This window comes from Oenanthe melanoleuca, chromosome 14 (assembly GCF_029582105.1).
Source record: "Oenanthe melanoleuca isolate GR-GAL-2019-014 chromosome 14, OMel1.0, whole genome shotgun sequence".
NCBI lineage: Eukaryota > Metazoa > Chordata > Aves > Passeriformes > Muscicapidae > Oenanthe > Oenanthe melanoleuca.
The window spans coordinates 4,155,752-4,170,104 of NC_079348.1; the positions used below are offsets into that span (position 1 = coordinate 4,155,752).

At 50.0% G+C, this 14,353-nt stretch overlaps 1 protein-coding gene across 5 annotated transcripts in view; it reads right to left on the reverse strand.

The window, feature by feature from the left end:
- Positions 1-217: 217 nt before the first annotated feature.
- MICALL2 (MICAL like 2) overlaps positions 218-14,353 on the reverse strand; it is a 35,248-nt gene continuing 21,112 nt past the window's right edge. For 2 of the 5 annotated variants that reach the window (XM_056503408.1, XM_056503409.1), the window contains 5 exons: positions 13,992-14,082; positions 13,557-13,630; positions 13,156-13,270; positions 12,215-12,261; positions 218-12,123 (listed from right to left, as the gene is read on the reverse strand). In XM_056503408.1, the coding sequence (XP_056359383.1) occupies positions 12,038-12,123; positions 12,215-12,261; positions 13,156-13,270; positions 13,557-13,630; positions 13,992-14,082 (413 nt within the window). In that variant the 3' untranslated portion in view covers positions 218-12,037. The remainder of the gene's footprint in view (positions 12,124-12,214; positions 12,262-13,155; positions 13,271-13,556; positions 13,631-13,991; positions 14,083-14,353) is intronic. The other 3 variants (XR_008841609.1, XR_008841608.1, XR_008841607.1) reach the window with 3 other exon arrangements.

A 14,353-nucleotide genomic window follows, 5' to 3' on the forward strand; every position in this document is an offset into this window, starting at 1 on the left:
CAAAGGTTCAACCAAGCATGGACCAAAGCAGAAGCCAGGGCTCCAGAGGCTGTGCACTGGGTTGGCTAAATACTCCCTCTAAATATTTCTACAGCTAGCAGTCAGAGACATATGAGATGTGTAACAAATTGCACAGGGGCTGCTTTTCCTTCTCATTCTTAGGAGATTTTTTTTTTCCCCCTCCTGCATTTCTATTTATCACAACGCAAAACAGAAACATGCCAAAATGATTTTATATTTTCACTTGGAACAACAATATTTGGACAGCCCCAAGGATAGCAATTGCAGCAATCATGAAAAAGTAATACTTTGCTCTTCTGTGGTCTCTTTCATCCAAGCATCTCACAGCACTTCACAAATGTTGGCCGTGATCCCACAGAGGCCCATGCACATGGATCATCCAATATAGGAATTCATTCCACTGGGTTCAGCAAATCAGAACTCTGGGGCTCTGTGGGGCTCTGGAGCTGCTCACCTCCACGCTCGCCGAGTCAGCTGCTCCATCAGCACTTGCACCGCATCCTGAGTTATTTGTTGATATTTAAGTCTGAGCTCCTGGAGTCAGGGGATTGTGTTTCCATTTTGAAAACTCTCTAGTTTGTCATCTTGGTGCAATCCCTGCAACAGGAATCCTAAAATCCCAGAAAGCAAAAGAAAAATAAGACAAACCAAACATACTCCCTTTCCAGCACGGTGATTTTTTTGCAGGCTCATCTCTCTTTGGAGTCGTGCTTCAGGATTTTTGTATTTATTTTCACCAGAAGACAGCAATTCCTGCACTCCAATACTCATAAAATAATAAACCCAGCTGATCTCAAACTGCTCAGGGAAAACTATGGCAGGGAGAGTAATTTGCCAAAATCTGCAGCAATGAAAAGAACAAACCTCAAACGTCCTTGTTCCCAGTTCCTCCCCTGCCATACAGATAACCACAGTCCAAATGCTTGAGGGTTTGGTTGGAGTTTCTACTGTCATCATTTTCCTGCATAAAATCAAAAAAGTTTTCTTTCTTGCTATATCCCATGCCCCACCAGGGATGGGAGGCCAAGAGCTCCCACTGATAACATCCCTCCTTCTCCCACTCATGTTCCAGTGCTAGAGAGTGGCCAAAGTTCAAGACAAAGCTCAAGCCACAGCTCTATTGCAGGGTTCCTGAGGATCATCTTCCCTCAAATGGAGGCCCTGCATGTCACCCTTAGGCCTTGGGTTGACACCTCCATGAAGGACATGCTAATTGTCATTGCTAATGAGCCCCTCTGCCACAGTGAAGCCATGGGAGATAATCAGCCTTTGCTGTGAGAGTGGCTTCCTCTAAGCATGAAAATGTGGCCCCTTCCTCTCTGCACCCCAATCCTGGCCTTATCAGGTCACCAGATTCCTCATAAGTGTAAGGATATTTTTGCAAAGATCCCTGGAGGAGCCACTGCCACTGCATCAGTGGGACAGCTCAGCTGAGTGGGAAGCACTGTCCCACGGATGTGCCAGGACACCATCCAGTGCCTCACTGGGCAACTTGAAGGTGACTATGGCTACCTGGGAAGCACGGCCGCAGGTGACCACTACCAACCAGAGCTGATGGCCCTGCAGGGCTGTTTTGTGCTCCTGGAGCACTTCCAGCAAACCATCCAGCCTCTCTGTGTCCCAGCTCCTTCCCTTGCAAGGAAGCACTCGGAGGAGCGCAGCTGAGCAGTGCTGCGGCTCAAACCCAGCAGAACTTCAAACCACCCTTCCACCTCTCTCCCCTCTGTGCTACCTCCCAGCAAAATGAATCTCTGCCATCTGCCCAGTCCTGCATCTCCATCCCAGCAGGGACAACCCCAGCCTGGCCTCCCCTGACCCCCTTTCCCCCCGACGTGCTCGGGCAGACACGTGTGTGCAGAACAGCGCCCTTGGCACCGGAGGGGAGCGAGATGCAAAGGGAGAGCATTAGGTGGAATGAGAGATAGCAAAAGCACAGCCATATCAGACGTCTCCAGGCAAGATAACACGATAAATAATCAATCAATCCCTACAAAATCCTTAAGTGCTTGATGTATCCTCCTGCAAATTGAATCACTTCTTCTACCAGGAAGTTCTCTCTTGTAAATAAATGAGAGCAGAAATGGCCCATATTGAAAAATAATGTTGTTAAAACCACTGATTAAGTTTTACACAAGCATATGAGAGCAAACTAAAAGGTTTTAGCTTTTTAATTTAAGAAATGAGGAATATGATATAATTTCAATTTGTGATGAGATAAGATGTTCTCGATATTGTGGCTTCAATTGGATTATATCCTAATGTACTTTTATAAAGTGTCAGGCTAGCTGCAGATTAAGGTATGTGTGTAATATTCTTTATTAACAATTTAATGGACTTGCTTTCACTCTATCCATCTTAATCAGTGTTTCCAGTCCACCTGGGAGATCTAGTTAGTGCAGAACCTGAAACTCCAACCTGATGAAAGAGGGAACTCAGTGATCTGTCAGTGTCAAAAAACAAGAGGGAAGTACTGATAAAAGACTGTTGAGGATCATCTTTAACCTCCTGTCATCAGCACCACTCCAAAAGCTCTCAACAACCGTTCTTGGAGTCACTCAACGAGACATATGCCCTTCCTCAGATCTGCATCCTTCCCCTGCCAGAATAATAAAGGGGCTTTTGGCAACAGGCAGAACTTCCCAGATCACAAAATGTAGTTGTCTGATCTCGAGGGACCTGCTCCTATAATCCTATTTTACAGTCAAACGCCAGTGCAAGAGCAGCCTGGTTGTGTGGACTCTCCAGCACTCGTCCATAGTCTCTGCTCTGGTGCTTAGACACTTCCATCTCATTTCCCTGTGAAATTTATTCATGACTAGTTTGTATCTGCATGTTCTGGTATCAGCATTGGCCTTTAGCTTAACTAGCTCCTCTCCCTCTCTTGTGTTTATCTGCCTGTGCAATCACATCTCTCAGACTTCCTTTCATTAGGCCAAATAAGATGTGCTCCTTTAGTCATGTCTCATAAAGGGGCTTCCCAACACCATTCCCACTCTGGTGACCTGGCTCTGCACCTCTTCCAGTTTTCCAGACTGTACAGAAGTGTGCAAATGCTTCCCCATCCCTTGGAAATGCCTTCTCTCCAGACAGCTCCAAGAACCAAGGTGCTACCCCAGCCAGCTCCTGCTCTCCAAGCACCCACCTCTCCCACCCTCAGGCACCCCAGGAAGGTTAAGTCCTCCACCCCAATGGAGAGTTCTCACTCTGCAGCTGTTTGGTGAGGAATTGCTATTTCACACACACAGGGTGACCAGGATAGCTCGTGATGTGCTGCACGAGGTCTGGTTCCCCACCTCCCCCTCCCCACCACTCAGACTGCCATGTGCATGCACAAACAGGGACTTGATGCACAGAACCGGGAGCAGCAGTCCTGTAAATAATGGCCAATCAGGGGAGAAAAAAAAAAAAAGTTTATACATCTCATCTCCTTTAATTCCCTTGCAATGCGATGATTCTGCAAGGGTGGGTCGGTCGTAGCTGCAGGTGCTCCCGGACGGGGGAGGAGCACAAAAATGAAGTTGTTTGCGGCTTTTGATTCCATCCCTGGAATTATTTACAGCTGCAGGCAATATTAAACTATGTAGAGCAAGTGTCCTCATTTACATGCTAATTCATTTATACCCTCTGGATTGATTTCTCCAATTCATTTTCAGCCCACTAACTCTTCTGATATGAATTATATTATCACCTCCAGAACAGCAGCAGGGAAATGTGACGAAGCCACCCCGGCTCTTCTGATCTCTAATTGCCCTCGCTGCTCGGAGCTGGCGTGGCCAGCTGCAGCTCTGCCTCCTGGCTACCAGCACCCAGCTTCCTTCCATCTCCTGGAGAAAAACCAGCGGTGTGGCTCGGAGAGGGAATCATCCCACTGCTCGTCTTATTCTGGGGAACACCCAAGCAAGAGGAATTTGGGCTTGCTTTGGAAATCATTCCCTCCCTCTGCTCAGGAGGAGGAGCCACCTCATTTCAGAGTCCATCTGTGTTCTGCAGAGGGAAGTCCTGGAGTAGTTAAGAAATTGAATTAATCCTCGATTTCCCAAGGGACTTTCTGAGGCTTCTCAGCTTTTCACAGCAGCCTCACACTGCACTGGACAGACAAGACACATTCCCAGTTTTCCCTGCCTTGGGAATGAGATATTCACCAGTGGGAAGGACACAATGCCAGAGAATGGAGAAGGGCAGGGAAGTCTGTTCACAGGTAAAGTGGCTGGAAGCAGTAGGGCTTTACTCCCACCACTGTCCTGACAAGGTTTAGACACCCTTTTCCAGAAGGCACATCCAAAATGTGCAGATGCCTCTCAGGAATCCCTGGTTGAGGTCTGCCAAGGTAACAGCAGAGAAAAGACCCATCTCCTGCACTACACCTAAACAAAAAGGGTGAGTCTCCAGGACACCAGATGGGCTGGAGGGAGGGGAGAGAAAACACCAGCAAATGAAGGAGGGCACATGCAATGATACAGGTGCAGAGCTGCCCACACCCCATCTCCCTCAAAATAACTGTGAAGTGCAGATTAACCCAGGTGCAAACCCAAGTGCAGCACCTGTGTGAGGCAGCAGCTGAGGAACCCATCACTAGGAGGATGCTCAGCAGGACAAAGCACCTGAATCTGGACCACACTGGTTCATCTTGGCCAGACACTTCCCTCTCTCTTTGGCCCAAAGTGTCACTCAGCACAGGAACACAACTCGTGAGATAGACACCAACACTGGTACATACAGACACATCCAAATTGGATAGACAGACATGGCATTCAGTATTTCAAAGACTTCCAGAAGCCTTTCTACAGCCTGACTCATTCCCTATACCCAGCATCTTGTTTGAACAGCATGGTCTGTCAGAGAGACTGGAAGGAAGGACCTATCAGGACTGATAGAAGGACTGATGGAAGTTAAATGGGACCACTTACCATCCAAAAATCTGAGCAAAGTGAAAGCTATAGGGAAATAAAGATACTTTGTAGCTGGTTTTTTGGTTTTTTTTTTCTTTTCTTTTGGTGGTTTTTTTGTTTGATTGTTTTTTGCTTTATTTTCTTTTTTCTGGATGGCAGGGAAAGGGCAGCTCTTTGTTCTCGATTTACATCATCTGAAACAATTAATTTGTGAAATCCACAGTACCATTCCCCTTGACATCCAGTGTTTATTATGCTTCAGACCATTTCAAATGAGCACTTGAAAAGGAGAGAGAGCCTCTCTGCTTCCTGATCATTGAAAGGAAGACGAAAGTTGTCCTAAACAGAACAATAGACTGTCCCTTCTTAAAGGCACTTCAAAGCTCCTCGGACAGGAAAATTGATAATTGTGTCAAGTACAGTTTTTCTAAACTTCATCATTTAGCACTGAAAACTGGGCTATTGAATTCATATAGTTCTTTGATCAAGACCAGTTAATTAAGTTATTCCCTTGATATGACTCTTATCACTTTAGTGCCAGACCTACATCACACTTATGCAATTTACATCCTGGCTTTGATATGCATCGTTTAAGCTCCCCAGACCAAAATCACTGGGTTTCTGCAGATTCCCTGCTACCTTGCCAGCTTCACCACCAGGATGGGCTTCAGGGCAGTTATTAATAGAGACTGTACACACCTGAAGGCTCCTGGGTTTCTCTACTTTTGGTGACTCCTGTCCTTCCTGTTCCTTCCCACCAGATACCTCCTGGCCCTTCATCTTCACAGCCATCCTCCATTCACCCTCTCCTTCTGACCAACCATCCAGGGGCTCCTTCAGCAAATCCTCCTCCTCCTCCTCCACACTTCTGCTTTCCATGGGAGAGTGACAAGCTCCAATTTAGGTCTCCACAGTTTTTCTTGGGCTTATCCCCTTAAACCGGATTAGCTAACGTCTTAATGCCAGTGACACCAGTCACAGCTCACCATCTGATCCTGCCTTTCAGGATTTGCTGCATCTATGCACTTTCCATTGCTAAAGCAGATCCTCTGATCTTTCCTTCCAAGCCCCCCAACTCCCTGTCACCATCACCCTGCCACTGTGGCCTGCTTGCTTCACTCCTCATGTCTCAGAGATGCCCAGACCTCCTCCTTTCACCAGCACCTCCAGGGTCTGGACTTTTCCAGCTCACTAACAGCCTTTGCACTTGCTCTGTTTTCATAACCATGACTGTTTCTTCCAGACTGTTTCCTTCACTCTGAGACACAGCCTTCCTGGAAAAGTCACAGCACTCCTTCTTTGGGCCTCCCTTTTCTTCTGTATCAGATACAGGATCTTGAGGCTTTCTTCCCCACCACCATTTACACACAAACCAGCCCACAGGGTGATTCCCCTTGAGTCTTTAAACTTCCTTTACAGACCCACGTCCTTTCCAAGCATTCCTTCATTCTCCACCCATCTTCACTGTGAGGTGGAGATGCTGCTGCTGTGGCTCTCTCCACACAGATGAGCTGAGCAGTTGCATCAGGAAATCCTTTTCCTCCCACCTCCACCCCTTTGCCCTAGACCAGCTTATAAACATTTTAGGCTCAAACCAAGTATTTCATCAAACAGTCTGTCCTGATCATCTCTGTGCTCCTGAATTTTAGCTACCCCTCTGCTCTCTGGTGGAGGTGAGGAACTCTTTTTGGCTCAGTAGAACAATTATTACAGGGCAAGGACCAACCTGCATCTCCTAAAGAGGCACCCACTTGTGGCCAAGACAGGAGCTGGTGTGATCTGCAGCTTTCCATCATAGTTCTTGCTTTCTGGGATGTGATGGAGGAACCACTGAGAGAAGTGTGAAGGAAACACAGGCAGTGGTGAGCCCTGGTGCTTGGCCTGCTCAATCCCAGCCTCTGGGTGCTCCCCAGCATCCCCACCATGGCTCATTCCGGTTCCCAGCTCACAGCAGGATGTAAAAAGCAGTCACGTTCTCTGTATCGATCAGGCTGTCCCTCCACACACATGTTCCCTTTGTCCCCCCTAAAATAAAACCCCAACTGAGAAGAGTCACCAGCTGGAGTTTAATTTCAGACTCCAAGGCATATCTGGAGCCAATTTGCAATGCGCTTACTCCGAAAATCGCCCTCCCCTGTGACGCTTGACAGCTCCAGACCACAGTCCTGCTCTCAGCTCCGAAGGAAAAATGTTTTAATTTGTCACAAACCAATTATAGCGTCTCATCTATCCCTGAATTACTCATCTTGGCTACAGTCTAGGACAAAGGGCCCCTCTGAGAGGAGATTAGACATGGATATTAACAAGAGAAAAAGTGTCCACTGTCTCACCTTGCTGGGGACGCGGCTTCCAACGAGACAGGAAAAGGAAACCCCTCCTGACTGACAGCCAGAGGGAGGGCTCCCATCCCACAGCAAATCCCCCGTTTCACGCGGAAGAATAGTCACGACAAACTCCGTATTCAAATAATATTCATGCATGGCAGATAACAGAGTCACGGCTGGCAGAGCTGCAGCATGAATATAAATCATCTTCGCTCCCTCGGCTGCTGTGCAGATGCTTTTCCTCCATGCTGGAGCCTGGGTGAAGGGGCTGTCAGAGCAGGGCAGGGGTAGGGATGCTCCCAGGGAGGCAATGCCTCCTCTGAGCTCCACGTGCCACCCCTCCAACGAGGCTCCTTTCCCTTGAGCTCTGCATTGGGCTGGAATGCTCTCCCATGGACTCCCAGCTAAGCAGTCCTCTCCAGCCACCTCCTCCTGCCCCAGCTGCCAGCAGTACTTGTGGCTCTCACAGGGCACACCATCCCTGTGAGTTCTTGCTTTGGACCACACCTAGTTTCCTGGGCTCCAGGCTCCTCTGTGTCAGTGCTCCTTCTTTCCCTTCCCAACTCTGCACTCTATCTGTATCAGTGCTCCTTTCCCCCATTAAATCCACGCTGGTCTCAAATATCACCCTTCAACCCAACCAGGGTATTACCTTCCAGGCTGAGACTCAGCCTTGAGGATGCTTTTGGACTGTCCCATCTCCTGAGCAGCTCATGTTCCGATTCATCCAACTGGAAATGAGTGAACACTGAAAGCACTCAAAGCTCTCATGGGCAAGAAGCACTTTGCATGTGCAGTTGCAATGGTGAGGAGCTGCAGCCACTTTGCTCAGCAGTGGGAACAAAAAGCTGTGGGCAGAATTGGCCTCAGTCAGCTGGAAAAGCTGGATGTGTTGCTGCTCTGTCTCAAATAGACTCAAAGCATCAGAGGGCAGCCACAACACTCTGTTCATTCCCCATGCTCAGATCAGCTTCTTACTTGGATGAAGAGGGAGACGATGAAAGTCGATTTCCCTTTGTGCTCATGGCAAATAATTTGGAGAATTCCCCTTGTTTACTCAGAACTGTTAATGATGCGTCAGAAATTACCTCGGAGATTGTAATTAAAGAAAACAGCAGAAGAGAGAGACATACACACACACACACACACACACACACACACACACAGAGCCTAATCACAGCTTCATCTGTGAGTCTGGAAGTGACAGAACCAACAGCAGCTTCCCCACCACCCCAAACCTGCAGAAGGATCCCCAAGAGCCCCCTACATGGCAGAGGCTCAGGGGTGCAGCCCCAGGCCCTGTGCAGCCCCCACACTCCTCTCCAGCTACAAAGAAAGCAGTGGAGGCACTCCAGGTATCCAGGAGCTGGGGAGGCCACAAACCTGACTGGAGGCCATCAGGAAATGAGCAGGAAGCTCAGCCCCCTTAAAATCATTTTGGAAGTGGAGCAGCTGACCTAGAAGAGTAATTAAGCTCTCAGTCATCACCGAAATGCAGACACCCACATGCACACAGCAATGTATCTGTCAACCCCCTGCCAGCCTGACCTCGGGGCTCAGCGTCTGCTGGGGCTGGAGCTGAGCACAAACAGCCCTTTCTCATGGAGAAGGGAGAGGAATTTGATTCCTGTTCGGTTATAGGAGGGTGCCTGGATTGCCTAATTACTCAGGAGTGACCACTGTGGAGAGGCAGTCGAGAGCTGGTTTCCCAACACCTCCCTTCCTGCTCAGTCCAGAGGCCAAATCCTCCTGCTTTGCCTTCTGGAGCACTTCCACAGGGTGAGCAAAGCTGCTTGTGCCAGGGGAGCAAACAGGGGTCAGGCAGGGGAATCAGCTCAGCTAAAAGCAGCCAGCTGGAGAAAAGCCATTCCCTTTCTCCACCTCAGCCAACAGCTTAGCTCTTTCTTCTAGGGCTCCTTTCAAGCACTGGATTAGGAGAATGGTGGAATTGCAAATCCTGTGAGTCCCAAATTCAAGGCAGAGGAAGGAAGAACAAGCTGGGTCGTTCTCATGGTCACCATCAGCACTTGTCAGGGTGTGCAGGAGCTGTGGGACAGGCTGTACAGAGCTTGGCTTTGGTGTATCCTGGCCACAGCCAGACAGCATTCCATCAATACATACAGGAGTTTGGGACTCTGAGCTGGCTGTGTTTGGGTCACTATTTACCCTCCTGTCTTTGGTGTAGAAATAACTGAGGTTAGTCTTGCAGTCAGCCTCACACCAGCAGCATGGTGAGGCAGGCTGGGCTCTGTATCCTCTCCCACTCTCAGTGCTTTTCTACCTAGAGACCACTAAAACCTGAACACACACAGCATTTCCAGGTGAACCTCATATCCCCTAGACCATGGCTACCATCTCAAACAGAATTCAGATGGGAGAAGGAGCAGTTTTCCCTTCAAAACCTGTTCTTGGAGCATGTAGCTAGCATGTAGTTGCTGTCTGGCAGCAGCCTGGCCTTCTCACAAAAGCAAATCCTACAGCAGGTCCAGCCATTGCCACCAAAGGGGCCTGAGGGTGTTGTTTAAGCACTTTATTATCACATTTTTTCAGAGGTCCAGTTCCTGCCTCTTTTTAAGGTGGGTGAAGGCTGGACAGGGAAGGATTGGATGAGTTTGGATGATGCTGCCACCATCCTCCAAATCCATGAAGACTAAACTTCTTGAGGCTGGAGAATCAGAGCCTGAAAAGATGAAAGCCCAGCAATAAGACAGCCTAGGATAGCTCATCAGGAAAGGTATTTCTCTCCTTCAGCAGAGATGGTTTCAGCTCCTTTCCTCTCAGCTGGAAGCCCACAAAGGTAGGTTTAGTTCTGGGGATTTGCTGCTACTGCCCAGGTCTGGAAGAGGAGCCCTCCTCCCTCCCCTCATGTTTACACACAGCCCCAGGAAAGGACAAGCAGATGAGGATGTCAAGGCACAGATGCCAGCCCTGGGGTCAACATGTCCCCACAAACCAGTTTGTCTTCCCTCTGGGTGAGAACAGGCCAACATGGAGCAGAGTGTGGTGGCAGAGCCTCTGTCAGCCTTTTACCTGGTGACACCATAGTTCTGCCACTCAGGTCACCAATGCCACACTCCAGCTCTGGCAGAACAAGCTCTGCCTCTTGTCTCTCCCATATCTGCTGGCCAGGTTGGGACCCCACACTGCTAAAGCAGCAAGGGGGGAAATTGCATTTACCTGAGAGCAGGGGTGAGTTCAACACCTAAACAAAGTCAGTGTTAAACCCCTTGGTGCCACTGCTCCCCCAGGACGTGCAGCTCTGGGCATGGATTGCTCCATCACAGGCACACAGTGACCAGGACAGCCATATCCCCAAACCACTCTGGGATGCTGAGACTTGCTCCAGTAATTCTTTATTGGGCAAAAGCGTGTGCAGGTGCGGGGTATCCCAGCACTCACACATGCACTGTCCCCCTGCAGGCTCTGGGCAGCCCCTCGGGCACCGTCCCTGCCCGGCCGGAGAGTCCCACTGCCACCTCGTGGGAAAGGGACGCATCGCCTCTGCTCTGCCACCGGCACAGGGGACCAGCCTCCCCCAGCAAAGCCCTGCTCCTGGGCAGCAGCCCCTGGAGAAACCTCGAGCACCTGGCGTGGAGGAAGGAGGTCCACACAGAGCAGAGGCATCGTGAATTAATCTGATCTCTCCATGGCTGTCTCCATCCCTGCTCTCCAGGCTGCCTGGGAAGAGAGGGAGCACCCAGGGCAGGTGTCTGGCTGCAGACACTGGAAAGGAAGGAGGGAAGAGTGGAAAGGCTCCCTGCAACAGCCCAGAACCTGCTCCTACACTCCTTGGTCTCACCAAGGTGACCCACAACACTGCTTGAGGGCACTGGCTATCCAAGGATGGAGCTCAGGAACTGAAATACTGGTCTCATGCAGAACATGCATGAATTCCCTTGTGCTCCCAGTTAGCACCAGGTTATGAAAATAATAGTTCTGTCCATTCTTATCAGGATAGGCCAGAGACAAAAAACGCTGCTTCACTGAGCAGTCAGAGAAATAAGGAGGCTACAAATCTCCCCCACAGAGGGAATGAAGCAGTGGGCAGCCTCTCATGCTTTGGAAAATTTGCCTATAGCAAATTCCAAAAGAGGTCTGGAAACAAATCACTATTGCTGAAACTGCTGTGGGTTGAGAACACCCCAAACCACAGACACAGAGATGGTTCTGCTCTCTGCTCCCCCCAGACATGGAGCCTCCAGTTTGCACTGGTGTGATAAGAGGGAAACCATCAACCCCTCTTGACCTGCAGCATCTCCCTCTCTGCATCTCTGATCCTGGCCAAAGAGCCACAGCACAATCAGAGAGGGAGAAAGGGAGGGACAAGGGCCCTTCCACAGCCCAGTGCAGGGTCCTGGGTGCAGCCCTGGTGCATGGGACACCATGGGGTGCCATGCTCCTGCATTCAGGACTGTACTGACCCAAGAACTGGGTGGGCAAACTGAGCTCTGCTTTCCTGAGCCGCCAACAAGGCTGAACCAGCTCTGACCCAGAGCTAAAGAAGGAAAACAGTCTTAGAAGTCCATGTGCTGGCAAAGCCTTGGGCCCCACAGCAGGGCCAGAGGGGACTGACACTGTCCCTTTGGTCAGCAAACCTGCAGTCTGCCACATCAGGGAGCAGGGGAGCCTCTCACAGTCCAGGAGCTCCAGGAAAGCAGCACTGAGGAAGGACCACACCTTTGATAGGTCTCTTGGGGCCTCTCACAGTCCTGCACAGCTCCAAGAAAGCAGCACTGAGGAAGGACCACACCTTTGATGGGTCTCCCTGGGCGACTGGGAAAAGGAACATCAAGCTCCTGAGCTTTACTCTTGTTTTTTCTGCTTCCATATTTTGGACAAGCGGAACTTGTTCTTCTTCCTCTCTGGCTCCTGGCTCTCAAGTGATCCATCTGCAGGAGAGGGAGCAGACACAAAGCAGGTTGAGACCTACAGCCCCAGTGAGCCCTAGTGCTGCTCTGTAAGAGAAGAAAGGGCCCTTACCCAGCCTCTGTATCATGTCTGCCAACATCTGGTCTTCCTCCTTCTCTCTGTAATGGAACAGCAGCAAGGTATTAGAAAACTCTGCAGTGTTCATTACAAGCTGGTAGACACCGAAGTCCATGCAAATACTGCTCTTATTCCACAGTAAGAAATGACACACTGCCACAGCATATCCTGAGAAAGCTGCAGGAAAAAACCCCAACAGTTAAGAGTCTTAGACATTAGCAAATTCCATCTGATTCCCTTGAAAGCAAGGGCCTGTGTGGGGATTTCCAGCCCTTCTCCCAGCTGGCTGATGAATCACAGAGTTCATGGAGTGGTGAGACACCACCACACCCCAGGAGGTGAATGAAGTTGAGACACAGTAGCCTGGGGTGCTACTGAGGTGCTCACTGCCATCAGGGACAAGCACACAGCCATCACCACCTTGTCCTGGGCAGTACCAGAATCCAAGTGCTCTGAGGTCAAGAAATGGAGGCTGTTCTCAGCATCAGGAAGCACAAATCCAGCTACTTGACACAGCAGTCTTCCCTTGAACTTGGGAAAGATCCAGTTCTTGGCTACAGTTGTTCTTTCACTTGCTGCAGCAGACAAGCACATTCCTGACTTCACATTCCCAGATTCCTCCTGCATCTCCCATGCTGCCTCCAGCCTCCCCATCTTCAGCCTCTCCCTCTCTTCCCTGCATTCCACACATTTTCATAGCCCTGTTCTCACAGCAGCTTTAGCTTGAGAGAGAACAGGGCTGTGGTCCTGATCTCTTTCCAACAGCTGCCAAGGATGCAAAGACAGCAGCACTGAGGACAAGATGGTTGATGACAAGTGACCACCCACATCTCATGGAGCAGAAGTCAGGCTACAGCCACTCATCCACCCCTCTAGCCTGGCCAGCAGTGGAATACAGCAGTGCTGCTCATTTCCCACCATCTGAGCACCCTCACCTGATCCTGTCCTCATCCAGGCAATCCACAATATTATTCCGATCATTGACTGTGTTCAGGTAGGACTCCAGCAGCTCCTTCTCCCGCTCCTTCTCCCTGGGTGTCTTCAGCTCCTCTGCACAAGACAAGGGAAGCCCATCTCACAGCTACAGGCAGTACTCCCTACTGTGGCTCCTGCCCCCACCCTGCTCCAGCAAGGCTAATTTTACTGTCCTCACACTCAGGGGCACATCCCACATCCCCTCACAGAGCAGAGGTGAGCTGGATGTCACAGGGAGTGACAGGGGACACCACACCTGCAGTCCCTGGCAGTGCCTTCACATCTCAAGGGCATCCCAGAGCTGGCACACAAAGTGGAGGCTCCTGGGGCCAGCAGGACTCCCAGCGTGACCAGTCCTTACCTGGTTTGCTCATGAGGCTTCGCAGCTCCATCTCAATATTCCACTGCTGCTCCTCCAGGTTCTGCTGCTTCATCCTGGAAGGAATGACAGAAGTGATGAGTTACTGCCCTGCCATACCCCAGGGTTGGGTCCTTCTCCTGTCATGTTAAAAACTCATCTCTGTGTTGCCCATGACCTGGGTATGGCCTGGTGGGTCAGGGGAAATCTTCCATCACATTTCTGAAGTTTCCCTCCTCACAAGCTCTTCACAGAGCCTGGGTGCTCAAAGGCCCACCAGCTGTAATACATCATGATGCTGGCAGTTCTCCCAGAGACACTCTAGATCCTTCTCATCCCACCAACTGGCACACCATTTTTTGGGGCTGCCACACTCCCTCTCCTTCACTGCTCACAGGAACTGCACAAGCAGACAGGTGAATTCCTGTTTGTACTCACTTGTACATCAGCTCTGATTCCTGTCTGAGCAGCAGCTGCTTCTCATGGATCAGTTTGAACCAATCCACCATAAGGGCATCCTCAGACTCATCTACAGAGGAGACAAAGCACAAGAAGCTGTATCAGTTCAGCCCCCCTTGCTCAAACACACAATCTCTTGAGGGAGAGCCTAGGATGACTCATGTAAGCCCCAGGAAACCTCAAGTAAAAACAGGTGATCTCTGGAGCTCCTGGGTGCAAGGGATGCAGGTCACTCCCTGTGGATTCAAGGAAGCTGCTTATGGATAGTCTGCTACAGGACTCCCAAAACTCCCTGATCCTCAACCAAGTTAACACAAGACATTGCTCAAAAAATATGTTAC